The 12,410-nt window shown below is 45.6% G+C and overlaps 1 protein-coding gene across 3 annotated transcripts in view; it reads left to right on the plus strand.

Moving 5' to 3' along the window:
- FAM117A (family with sequence similarity 117 member A) overlaps positions 1-12,410 on the plus strand; it is a 40,855-nt gene that overhangs the window by 12,296 nt on the left and 16,149 nt on the right. For 2 of the 3 annotated variants that reach the window (XM_074319334.2, XM_088802212.1), the window contains exon 2: positions 11,304-11,473. The exons of the other annotated variant lie outside the window; for it this stretch is intronic. In XM_074319334.2, coding sequence (XP_074175435.1) covers positions 11,304-11,473 — 170 coding nt within the window. The remainder of the gene's footprint in view (positions 1-11,303; positions 11,474-12,410) is intronic. 3 annotated transcript variants of the gene reach the window in all.

The raw sequence follows: 12,410 nt of genomic DNA on the forward strand, positions 1-12,410 counted from the left end.
CAAGGGGGACAAAATGGTCCATGCAGCTTTTCAAGGCTGTGAGTGTTGAGCACAGTAACCCTAATAGGATTTTAGACCCTGAAGGCAAAGCAGATTCTGTGGCTGTACTTTCCTGGCCCTGAGGAACATAACAGCAATTGCTCCTTATAAGCAACACCCGCCTTCCCAGCCCAGAGCAAAATAAACCAGAGTCAGGGTTAAAAGCAGAGGTCCTGACAGATTCCAGCCGCATACAGTCAAGTGAGTGAGCAAACCTGCCTTCTGAGTGCTGCTGTCTACCAGCTGGTTACTCCCAGCTTGCCCAGTCATGTGACCAGACCTGCTGCTTGTGGCTGGCCACAGGTAAATTGAGCACTATTTATACCTCCTGCTTGGGGGAGGAGGAGGGCAAGATCAGCTGGGAGCTCAGAACACAGCTGTCTGATCAGCCTTGGTAAGGCAAGTCTCGCTTTGACTTGACTTTGCCTTTTTCCCCGCCTTAACTTACCCCAGATAATAACATGAACTCCAAGCTTTCAGTTAAGCTGAATTGGTCAGTAGCCATCTCTTATTTACCCTTTAATAGTTGGGGAATTCTAGAACTAGAGGAAGCTCAAGACTCTTCTGATGTAACCTCCTGCCTTCCCGGGGTGAACATTGAGACATCTGGGGTCGTGTAATTCTCTCTCCCTGGCGCTGTTCTGGGGTATCCTCTGCAAGGTCCCTCATTCAATTCTGATGAGCAAAACGTTCTTTTATCTAGCTAGACTCTCCTAGTAAAGTCTTTTTACTGCCCTTCATTTTTGTACCCGCACAGGAGGAGACTGATACATGCTTATTCACTTCACCTTCCTCCTGGGATCTACCTGTTTCCCTTAGCCGTTTTTACCCATCTTCCCTGGGATCTCACTGGTTTCTACATTCCTTTTGAAGAGCAATAATGGCAAATGGGTGCCCAGGGGTAACTGGGCATATCTGAGGTTATATCCAGCTCCAACTGTGATTCTGGACCAATAGGAACCCCTTAATTCTGCTCGCCGTCTCCCTTGCTCCTGGGATGACGTGACACTTCGTAATATGGTTTAAAATCTCTTTCACTTAGTATCTTTATTCTACCTTGTACTGATTTACGTCTTTCAGTCCCTTGCCTTGGATTAATTCTCATTCACTATTTCATTTCTTCTTACCCATCTTCTCTTTCTCTAAATTAGAAATTCAGAGCAGTGACCCAAGTGAATTTGAATATAACCTGCCAAGATTGGAATGCTAAAGGATTTAGTCCTTGCTGAGGAGTTAACTGAATTTCTGCCTTCCCAAATTAAGCCAGTTCTTTTATTTTTCACAACTTTATTTTGGAAAAATTTCAAACCTACAGAGAAGTTGTAAACTCAATGAATACCCATTTGTCCTTCACCTCAACTCACTGATAACTTTTAGCTACAATTGTCTAATCTCTCTTCTCTCCTTCTGTGTCTTATGCATGTTTGTCTAGACATATACACTTGTGCATTGATATGTGCCTTTTTGGTGAACAGTTTGAAAACAAGTCTCAAACATCATGACATTTCGCCCTTTACTTCAGTGGCATCTCCTGAGAATAAGGACATTTTTCTACATAATCACAATATTATTGTTACACCCGGAGAAATTATAAGCCATATCATCTAATATTCAGTTCATTTTCAAATTTCCCTTTGAAGACACTTGTTTTTGATCCAGGATCACGTCAAGGTTCTTGTTTGGTTATGTCTTTTTATAAAGTCTATCTAGACCTCCACTCCCACCTGTTTTTTTGTTTTGTTTTTTTGTTTTCTGTTTTTTTTTAATGACTTGAAATGTGTGGACCAGTTGTCTTCTAGCTGTCCCACATTCTGGATTTTTCTGTTTTGTCATGTTGGTATTTCACTTGTTCCTGCATCTCCTGTATTTCATGCGAATGAGAAGTAGGTCTGGGGCCTGATGCGATTCAGGTAAAACATTTTTGGCAAGAATATTTCATGGGTGAGGTTGTGTACTTCCTATTCTATCACGTTAGGAGACACAGAATGTCCATTACTAGGAATGTTAAGTTTGATCACTGGAGGTGGTGATCACCAAATTTCCCATTGTAAAAATATATTAAAAATAATAGTGAAAGATTATTTTCTTAATAAGCGGTTTATGGGGTGATACTTTGGCATTATGTATATCTGTTCCCCACACCCTTTCTCCCATTAGTTTTGGCATCCATCGATGATTTCCTGTTTGGGATATTATTTTGGAAGTTACATAAAGCCAGTTCTGAATTAACACTAATGGTATTGACATGAGCAGTTCAAAAGAAGAATAAAAAATGTGGGGGTTTTGGAATCATTGTGGGGAAGGCAACAAAAAGGGGCCGTCACGTTCTGTCAAAGTCTTGGTATTTTGTGTGACTTGGGCTGACATCAAATTGGTATCAGTTGTTTACACATACATTGCTGTCTGGAAGTTTGACTTGAGGTCAGGGAGAAGGCAAGCTGAATGGAGCGAAAAATCAGGGTTCACAAAGGAGAAATTATTTTGACTATTTGAAAGTTATCTGTAATTCTTATTTTTCTTTCTTTCACTCGCTTTCCACTTTCCTCACTAGAAAGGGGATCCCTCATAGTTTCATTGTCTTCTTCCTCCCCTTGCCCGACATGCTCAGTGGGCTAAAAACAATGTTCCCAGATATGATCGTCCTGATTCCTGGCAAGGGAAAGGAATAGAACCCTTCCAATCGGTGGAGTGGTTCCTGGACCCATGCAGCCAGGCACTCATGACAGCTGAGTCTGACAATGAAATGCAAGTGTGGGAAATGGCCTTTCAAAAGTCTTCTTTTGGGGGGGGGGGGGGATAAAAGGCCTGTGTCTCAATTTGCTCTGTGGCTTTGGACAAATCAGTTCACCTCTCTACATGATGGTGCGCCATGGGCCCCCCACCTATAACACTTGGAAGCTCTGCCCCCTCTTCCAGAGAATTCATGAGAGTATGGGGTACACACATTCAGAACAGAAGTCAGGGTACAGTTTCCATCACAATTGTCCTCTCACAGGATGTATGTAGATAAACCTCCTTAATCTCTGGTTGTTCCTTCACCTCAGGTATCTTAAAAGACTCCTGAAGAGCTGCCTGAACATGGCGGTGTCTTCTAGATAGGAATCAGATCATTGTGAGAAGTGAACATACTGAAGGGTTTATGCCTGTCCTCCGAGTTTATAGGCCTCCCAGAAATTCATCACTCCCAAATAACTACAGAGTGAGGATTTTTTTTTAAGAGGGAGAGGGCTAGGCTGTGTGCTATTTATGCAAAGGCCAAGTACATCCCTTTGGAAAGCATGCTCCAATCAGAAATTGCTAGTATTTTATTTTGTTTTAAGAATGTTGAAATTCTACAGAACTCTTCACAGAACGCAGATAAAAGGTGAAAAGTTCACCCCACTTCCTTCTAATTGCAGCTTCTTGAAAACTGAACAAAGTGTCTAAGTAACTGATGTCTTCTCTCTCTCTCTCTCTCTTTCTCTCATCACGTTTTTCCTCCTTGCTGCTGCGAAGAGTTAGCATTTCCCTTACTTTTTCCCCACAATGACATCTCCAGATGGCTCTGTCCTGGCGCTTCTCTCCAGCTGCCTGTAGATGTAGTCTACATCCTGGGCAGTCAGACACCCAGCCAGAAACGCTTTCACTTGAGCTACACATTTAAGTATGGAGTCAGTAATTAATTGAGTGCCTAGCTAAGAAGTTTTTCATGCTATGTAAATATCACTCTTTTCTCTTTTAGGTAAGCCTTCTTGGTAAGGGAAACGTGATGTTACTGTTTATTTCTTCCTCCTTTTAAATCTAGTTTCTTCTCCCTGTTATAGTTGAAATGAAGCTATTGCTTGGTGTTGAAGCTGTTCAATACCTCAAGTTTAATTTTCCCAGCTGGGATAGATGGGGTCTCCTTGGGCTTTCCAAAGAGGGTTTCTTATTCTTCTACAGTCATATTGGGGATTTCAGTTTGACCACAACTTCCCTCCAAAACCCACACCTCCCTGAATTAAGCAGTTAAGTGGCGCTGGACCACAAGGAGCTCAGAAGACTGCCTTCACTGTTTCATCTGAGCACACATGTACTGAAATGGAAAAATAATCCCTGTGAAGCTGCTAGGAGGAACTTCCCCTACGTACTCTAAATCTGTTATTGGGGAAATGTTTAGAAATTCTGAATCACTGTTTTACTTTGCTAGATTAACACCTCTTCCCCCCAACAAAACTGCTGCATCACAGCTCGGAGACAGGGCAGGACAAGGCAGGGCCCGCTTGCCATGTGCTGCCATGTGCCCTTCACCTCCGGGGCTGCCCGGTCCCCACCTGCTTGTCCATCTTAAGTGATGGTCAGGGATTGAAAAAGGCAGGTTGTAGAAATATGGGTATATTAATGATCTCATCGTATTAAAAATATATATGCACGTGTGCCTGGTGAGGGACCAGGAAGGAAATGCACAGTAGTGAGCTCTGAGGAGGGGCGTGCATCGTTTTTATTTTTCAGTTTTCACTCATCTGCATTTTATTTGCAACAACATATGTACAGTTTCTATTATAATAAGAGTTATTTTCTCTTTAAGAGGGTAGGCGAGAAGACTAGTGCTAATAATGCTTCAAAGCCTAACAACATGAGAAAGTGACTCATAACTCGTTTGTTGAACCAGCTAGTTGCTGAGTGTTTGCCATGTGTGAGGTCTCATTGCCTGTTGCTGTCTTCTTCCTTCTGTAGTCCTCCTTGGGTATTTTAGGATCACGAGGCCTTGTGCTAATGGAGGGAGGATGGGTGGAACATAGCCTTATTTCTCAGGCTTCTCTCTCCTCCATGAGAGTAAAATAAGTGACGTGGCCCCCTTGCTGCCCAGCCAGGACCCTTTGGTCAGGGCCTGATTTCTCCTGGTGAGTTGCTGAGCCTCCAGCCCACATTCTGTCTCTGGCCAAGTTGCGAAGGGCAGCCACAAACACCTCATTTCCTGTATCATCTGTTGCCTTCCTCCTTCCCCTGACCCCTTCTTGCCCTTCTTCTAAGAGCTGTCATCCTTTACCTTTGGCCCCCAGGGTGGGGTTTTCCTTGTGTGCTCAGGTCTGAGCTGATTTCCAGCCAGAGACATGAGGGAACAGCAGAGACGGCTCGGTGCACCTTCCGTGGAGGTGTTGGCTGGGGTACCTTCAGGTGCTTAGGGATTGTGTCCACCTCGTTAGTGGCATCTCGTGCTACGCCTGCTCCATGTATCCCCGTGCTTATCGTAGAGTGGGCTTGTGGGCGCTCAGGATGAATCAGTCTGTCCACTCTGGTGTGCAGGGCCGCTCTTGACCACTCTTGCATCAGTGTCTCATCTGCCCTGTTGACTGTCCCCCACTGCACAGACACTTGACCGCTGGCCCTCTCCACTCAGAGCCCTCTCTCTAAAGCCATACAAATGTAGCAGTTGGGACACAGGGCCAAGTGGCTCTGGAAGATATCACCCAAGGCTTCTTATCTCCGGTGTGTGCTGTTTTGTTTTTTCCATTTGCCGTTGCCCAAGAACCAAAGCATCTGCCACTGCTCAGCTGCATGGTGAAATGGCCTGGCCCCGTGCCAGGGTGCTTCGCCAGGTGGTTGGACTGTGGAGGCTGCTGCGTGCGATGGGCCGATAATACCCCGCAGTGCTGGAAACAGGACACTCCACCCTCCTGCAGCCGCCCAGCCAGTGCCCGACAGCCTGCTGCTTTGTCATGGCCTGTCAGGATATGGGCATCTCTTCTCAGATAGGGTAGCTGATTGTCTTTTATTTCCCTCCCCCTGTTTCCCAAATCTGAGAGGGGTACTTTCCAGAAATGAAACCAGTTGATCTTCCAACCGCAATCAACGATTGTGACTTTTCAGCGCTGCTTCTCCTTTAACCAGAATCACGCAGTTGCAGAGGAGACCCCACTACCCAGATCTTTCTGGTCTTCCCATGAGGGTAAGCCCGTGAGCCCCTATTTCAACCACACACACACTGGTGAGCTTACTTAGGGGACGTTGCCCACTGCGGTCGGTCTCAGTGGGTAGTACAACTTGAGTGCTGACCCGCCGCTGCTGAGGCCCAGGTCTACAAGCAGCTTTATTCCCCCCGGCACCGTTTATTCAAGGTGGCATCCAGGCTGGGTTAGACTGGCTGTAGTAAAGGAAAGGACTTGACACTGCAGAGGTGCACCTTCCCAGGGGACAGTGGTGAGAAGTTAGAAGTCACTCTGCACCTCTTTTCTGGGTAGTCTCCTCTTTTTAGCCTCCCTCACCCCCACCTTCAATCCTAAAGGACTGTGGTGGAGGGAGGGATTAAGTGACAATTGGTTTGACATAATCCAGCTAATGAAGACTTTAAAGTATATTTGCATCTTCTGTTCTTTACAGCCTCCCCAGGAGGTCACTGAGGCTGGGCTTGTGTCCCTGCTTGCCAGATGGGAGAGCAGGCCCAGGGAGGTGGAGTGGTGCCTGCTGCGGTCACAGCGCAGTGAGGGCAGAGCTGCAGTCAGAACTAGATCCCTCCCATCTGAACCCGCAGATAATTTGGGGGGGGGGGCGCACACGGCTCCAGCCTGTAGCCCCTTCGAGGATGGCACAAAACATGTCCATGTCTGATTTTGGTTTTGGTTTATGTTGTATTTGGAGGGAACGTGGCACCTTGGTTTAGCCCTTAATTAGTTTTGGTGCCCAAATTAGCAGATGCTCCCCAAACCATTTGGGGTGAGGTTTTGAAGTAAGTGATAGATTTTGTTTTTCCCTGTCAAAATCTAAAAATTTTAAGTGCCCGCCTCCTTTTTTTTTCTGGGCATGGAGGAAAGATGGCATTTTAGTCTCTAAGTGGCCGGGACCTGCCAAGAATTTGGGGGTTTGGGAGGGGAGGGCCTGGCTGAGGGCTCTGAGACTGAAGGAAACTCTGTCACCTTGTGGCTGGCTGGGAGCTGTGCCAGCATCCTGTGCTAGGATGTGGTCATTGTAGAAACAGGGCTGAGGCCCAGCTGTCGCGTTTAAGGAAAAGAAACTGAGGCAAGCACTCAACGTTTGACTTACATGTGGTGAGATCCTTGCAGATCTAGCAGAGAGGAGGGGGTCAGGGGCTGCTGGTTTGGATTAGGGTGCTTGGTTTTTCCCCATCCCCATTCCTCTCTCTTACTCCCCTCCCTTTTTGTGTGTATTTATGGGGTTTGTTTTTGTTTTTGGTACATGGAAGAGTAAGTCAGGACCCATGAAGCCCTCAGAGTCTTTGTGAATCACTTTGGTCAGAGGTGGCCAGGAAGCATGGAGCGTTGACCAAAATGGGTGGTTGGATTCTCACCCCATTCCGGGATTCTGGGTCCTCCCTAGCCATGTGAGTATTGGGAGTAAAGTACCACAACTGATTGCTGCCCTTGAGATTAGACTCCTACTGTAGCTTAGGAATGGATGGGGTATGAAAGGCCCATCAGTAAGAGGAACTGATGTAAAACGGGTATGGTTTACATTGTCCCTAGGAGGGAGTAGAAGGTTTTCCCCCAGGTTCCAAAGACTTTTTCAAAATAACAAACAAACGCAAAACCCAAGAAGGGTCATTGCAGACCCCCAGTCAGGCCTGACTCCCTGTCCCTGAAAAGGAGCTAACAAGGCAGTCCTCCCTCCAGGTGTCCAGGCAGGTATCGTGGCAGCCTCACAGGGTGTTCCTGATGCAAGAGCCCCCGTGAACTGACATAGGAGGGAGGAGGCTTGGATTTACATCTACGACTGCGCTGACCGGCTGGGCAACTGTGCCCAGTCTGAGGCTGGGCTTTTCTGTGCCTTGGTTTCCTTACCAGTCTTCTCCTCACCTCCTTGCGAGCTGGTGGGAGAGTACAAATTACACACACAAAAGAACTCTGTGGGGATGGGGCAAAACTTGACTACTGTAGAAGCCCAGTAGAGCATTTAGGGTCTCGGTGAGGAACAAATCTAAAGGAGATTTTTGCAGCAACTTCTGAGGGGCTGGGAGAGAAATCTTTCTCCCCGTCGCTTCTTTCTCAGTCCTGGAGTCACAGCCCTGTCCCTCCGCGCAGCGGTGAAGCAGGCTCTACGGTCATGGCATTGTGGCCTTTGCACCAGTCTCTTGCTCATCTGCTTCCCACCTGCCTCTTTGTTTCTGTCATGTAATTTTGTAAACATGCTTTTCCGGAGGAGGGACACAGGGGACAGCATTTTGGTATCTGACCTGGCTGCCGACGTGGGTCAGAAGCTCCCAGAAATATCTGATTGCCACTTGTTATCTTGAATGCAGAATAGGAAGAGGAGAGGTTGAAATGCTAGTGGAGGAGATGAAGTTGGGGCTTGAGCTCAGCGTGCCTGTCACTAACTTACTGGGCAAAAAGGCACAGGGAGGGGAAGTAGAGGTTGGGCCTCTTGAGCCTCAGAGACAGGAAAAATGACAAGCAGCTCTGGGGCTTTCCTCCCGGGGAGTGGATTGAGCGTGGATGTGCGAAGCAGGCAAACTTAGCATCCATGGTATATTAGGGCAGGTTTACCCTTGTAGTAACAGTTTTTTGATTTTATGCAAATACTCAAGTACCTGCCAATCACCAGCTCTATGTTCTAGGCGCTGTGAGGGGCACAAAGGTAAATTAGAGACAGTCCTTGGCTGCAGGTTGTTTATTTTCTAGGCGTTATAAATACTCACAATCCAAGAGGGAGGGTGATAACTAGAAGGGTATACAAAGTGCTGGGGTAAAGCGGAAAGTCCTGAGACATTCCTTTCAGGGAATCCAGAAGGCTCTGTGGAGATGGAGGTGGAGGCAATTAGGCTGGCCCTGATGGATGGATCAGATTTCAACCCTGGGCACATGTGCAAAACCTCAGAGGAGGGAAGGCCCAGGACATGGGTAGGAAATGGTGCGTAGTATAGTTTGTCCAAGACATAGACTTTGAAGAGTAGTGAAGTATGAAGGAAAGGTAAGTGGGACCAGAACATGAGGCCTTTGAGTACCTTCTTTGAAAGAGAGCCTTTGAAGAGTTTTAACAGACATACTAAGATCATTTAAAAGGATGTGTTGGAGGTCAATATATGTTGATTTGGAAAGGTGTTTATGATAGAGGGGGGAAAACACATTGCAAAACGATATGTACGGTAAGATCCCAGTTTTTATTTTAAAGTATGCACAAGCATAAGACAAGGCTACAATGACATATACCTTGGAGTATTATTAATGATTATCTCTGGGTGTTGAGATATGAGGGTTTTTTCCCCCTTTTTGTTTATATTTTTGTAATTCTTGACTTTTTCACAATTCTCACTTACTACTTCTGTAATTACAAGTCATTTTTAATTTGTTTTAAGTGAGCACATGTTGTATGATAGCCGAGAGAGATGACTTAGAAATATGCCAGGAATTCATTAAAAACTGAGACTGAAAGTTGTCCATACTGTCGTATTTATGATATCCGAAATGGGAAGGAACCCTCAAATGTCCAATAATGTGGGAATAGCTAAGCAAATAACTGCTTATCAACCCGGTGGAATATTATGTAGTCATTAAGAATGACAACTATGTAGATTGTTGATACTTGGAAATGGGTATGTGGAATGGATAGAACAAAGCAGAACATAGCGTAGTACATTTCACATCGATGACAACAATGGCAAAAGGTATGTCAGTACCTAAACTGGTTTGGAGAATAGGGAGAATAGGTAGTATTGTTAGTGTCTCTTTTTTATTGTGGTAAAACACACATAACATAAAAGTTACCATTTAACCACTGTTATCTTTATAATTCAGTGGCATTAAGTACACTCACAGTGTTGTGCAACCATTGTCACTATCCGTTTCCAGAACATTTTCATTATTCCAGGTAGAAACTCAGTACCCATTACACGGTAACTCCTCCTAAGCCCCTGGGAACCCCTATTCTACTTTCTGTCCCTATGAATTTGCCTATTCTAGGGACCTCATATAAGTAGACTCATACACTATTGGTCCTTTTGTGTCTTATTTCACTTAGTATAGTGTTGGAAGTTTCATCCATGTAGTAGCGTGTACCAGAATTCCAGTCCTTTTTGGAATTGATATTCCATTGCATGTATATACATTTTGTTTATCCTTCCATCTGTCAATGAACAGTTGGGTTGCTTCCATCTTTTGGTTGTTTTGAATAAAGCTGCTATGAACATGGTGTACAAATAGCTTTTTGAGACCCCGGTTTTAATTCTTTGTATATATACCTTGAATGGAATTGCTGGTTTGTATGATAATTCTATGTTTAACTTTTTGAGGAGCTGCCAACCTGTAGCGTCTTCAAGTTTCTTTATACCTACAATCCCCAGTTCCTTTTGCTGTGCTTCACGCACACATGAATTGTCAAGGGATTAGTACAGATGGGAAAGCATTTTGCTCAGTCTAAAGGAAAGAGCCTTATGATCTTAAGTAGAGTGTTAAGAATGTGGCCATGAAAAACATGGTCCACCCAGATGATCGAAATTTACAGATGATTCCCGAACCCTTCTATTTTATCAACAGTTTCAACTTTCACCTTCTCCCAGAAAGCTATAGCCAAGGTGAAAATATAAATAAAGCAATTATAAATTGCTTTATTTTTGTCCCATTGAGCCAGAAGTAAGAGACAGAGGCGAGAACCAAAAGACTTGGATGTTTCCCTAAACTGATTCAAGCTGGTTCCTCATATGGGTAGTTGAAAGTAGTTATACTGTTCTCTTTGTCTCGGGCACCTACATTCCTGGGGCTAGCCAGTCTTGAAGGAAGTATGAAGAGTCCTTCAGTAAGTTGGGTTGAATTTGTGCAGTGCGTGGGAGCCCTGCAGTGAGTGCTAGAGGGAGGAAGAAGGGCTGGAGACAAAAGATGGAAGAAAGCTTGGTTTTTGTCCTCTCAGAGTTCCCTCTTTTGTGCTGTGAAACAGTCCTGCTCTTAGGAAACTCAGTATGGAGACCACAGAGTTCACAGTTTGTAGTCCATTAAGGACAGGAGAAAGCTAGAGGACATGTATGTAAAGCCACCCCAGTCCAAGGTAAAATGGTGTAAGTTGTTTCCAATGGTAACGACCAGCTGGTTAACCTGTGAGGGGTACTTTCCAGAAATGAAACCGGTTCATCTTCCAACCGCAGGCAACCGTTGTGACTTTTTAACGCTTCTTCTGGCATCTCCCTAAGTCAGGAGATCCCTCTGCAGACTGTGCTTTAATGGGCAGCTTCAACTTCCTTTAGGAGGGGGTGCATACAAATGAAGAGGTGACAGGCAGGTGAGGCTTCCTTGAGGAGAGAAGGTTGGTTACCATGTCTCCTTCCTCCATGCTGATGTCAAGGGGCGGGCTGTGCTCTCTTCCAGCCAGCGTCCCATGTTCCGTGGCCCCAGAAAAGCCAGTGTGTAGGCCTCAGCCACCCCAGGTCCGACGTACATTCTCCCTGGACACCATCCTCAGCTCCTACCTTCTGGGCCAGTGGCCACGAGATGCTGATGGGGCCTTCACCTGCTGTACCAATGACAAGGCCACCCAGGTAATGAAGCTCTCTCTTAATGGGATAAGGATGGAGGGAGGGGGCTGGCTGAGGAGGCCATTGGGCTACTTACCAATCTCAGTCCCTGAAGTGATTTGTCCTGGGTTTTGGCTGTGCATCGTCACCATGTAGCTTTTCATCATGTAACGTTTACCAGTTTGGTTTTCTTTGTAAACTTACATGAAAATGAGTTTGCATTCCACCTGACTGGTGGAAGAGAGAAGTCGATCTGGGTGTTTCAGTTTGGCTTGAGTATTCATGTGTGGCTAAGCAAGAGTTGATTTTGGAACTTATTCTAGGTGTTAAGAAAATGAGATTTACCTGACTAAAATTAAACTGGGGCCAACATTCAATTGAGTTTGCGTTCCCCAGACAACTGGAAGAGGTGGCCAAAAAGTGTGTCGAGCTGGGGTAGGTCTCGCTGGAGCAATAGTAATGGAAAGCTCGCAGATAATGGAGAGTTGATCCCTAGCCAGCAGCCCCGCCCGGGATTTCAGTGGATTCGCTGGAGTCCTCTGGAGCCCAGGTCCCCTTCTCTTCACGACAGTCACTAAGAATCATAAACTTGGAAGGACTCTCCATAGATCATCCAGTCCTCTTGTCAGTTTTTGAATAAGATAGTGTTCGCCTGAGCAAGAAGTCATCTCATATGTGAAATTACACAAAGATATTTCTTAATCTGATTCAGGACTTCAGCATTCTTAGCAGTTATGTTAAGAGCCAAATCATCTCCCTTTTGATGCAATTAAAACCCATTCCTGTTTAACTTCAGAACAAATGAGTTGTTCTCAGGAAAAGGAGGAAGCGGAATGGGAAGAACATGGGCTCAGAGGCAGACCACCATCCTGGGGGATACTGGACAAGTCAGCTCCTCCTTTGCAAGCTGGGGGGCATGTGCCCACTCTGCCTGCTCACAGGTGGGGTGATGGCCAAATGT

This window comes from Rhinolophus sinicus, chromosome 12 (genome assembly GCF_057876585.1).
Source record: "Rhinolophus sinicus isolate RSI-liver-muscle chromosome 12, RSI-T2T, whole genome shotgun sequence".
NCBI classification, from domain to species: Eukaryota; Metazoa; Chordata; class Mammalia; order Chiroptera; family Rhinolophidae; genus Rhinolophus; species Rhinolophus sinicus.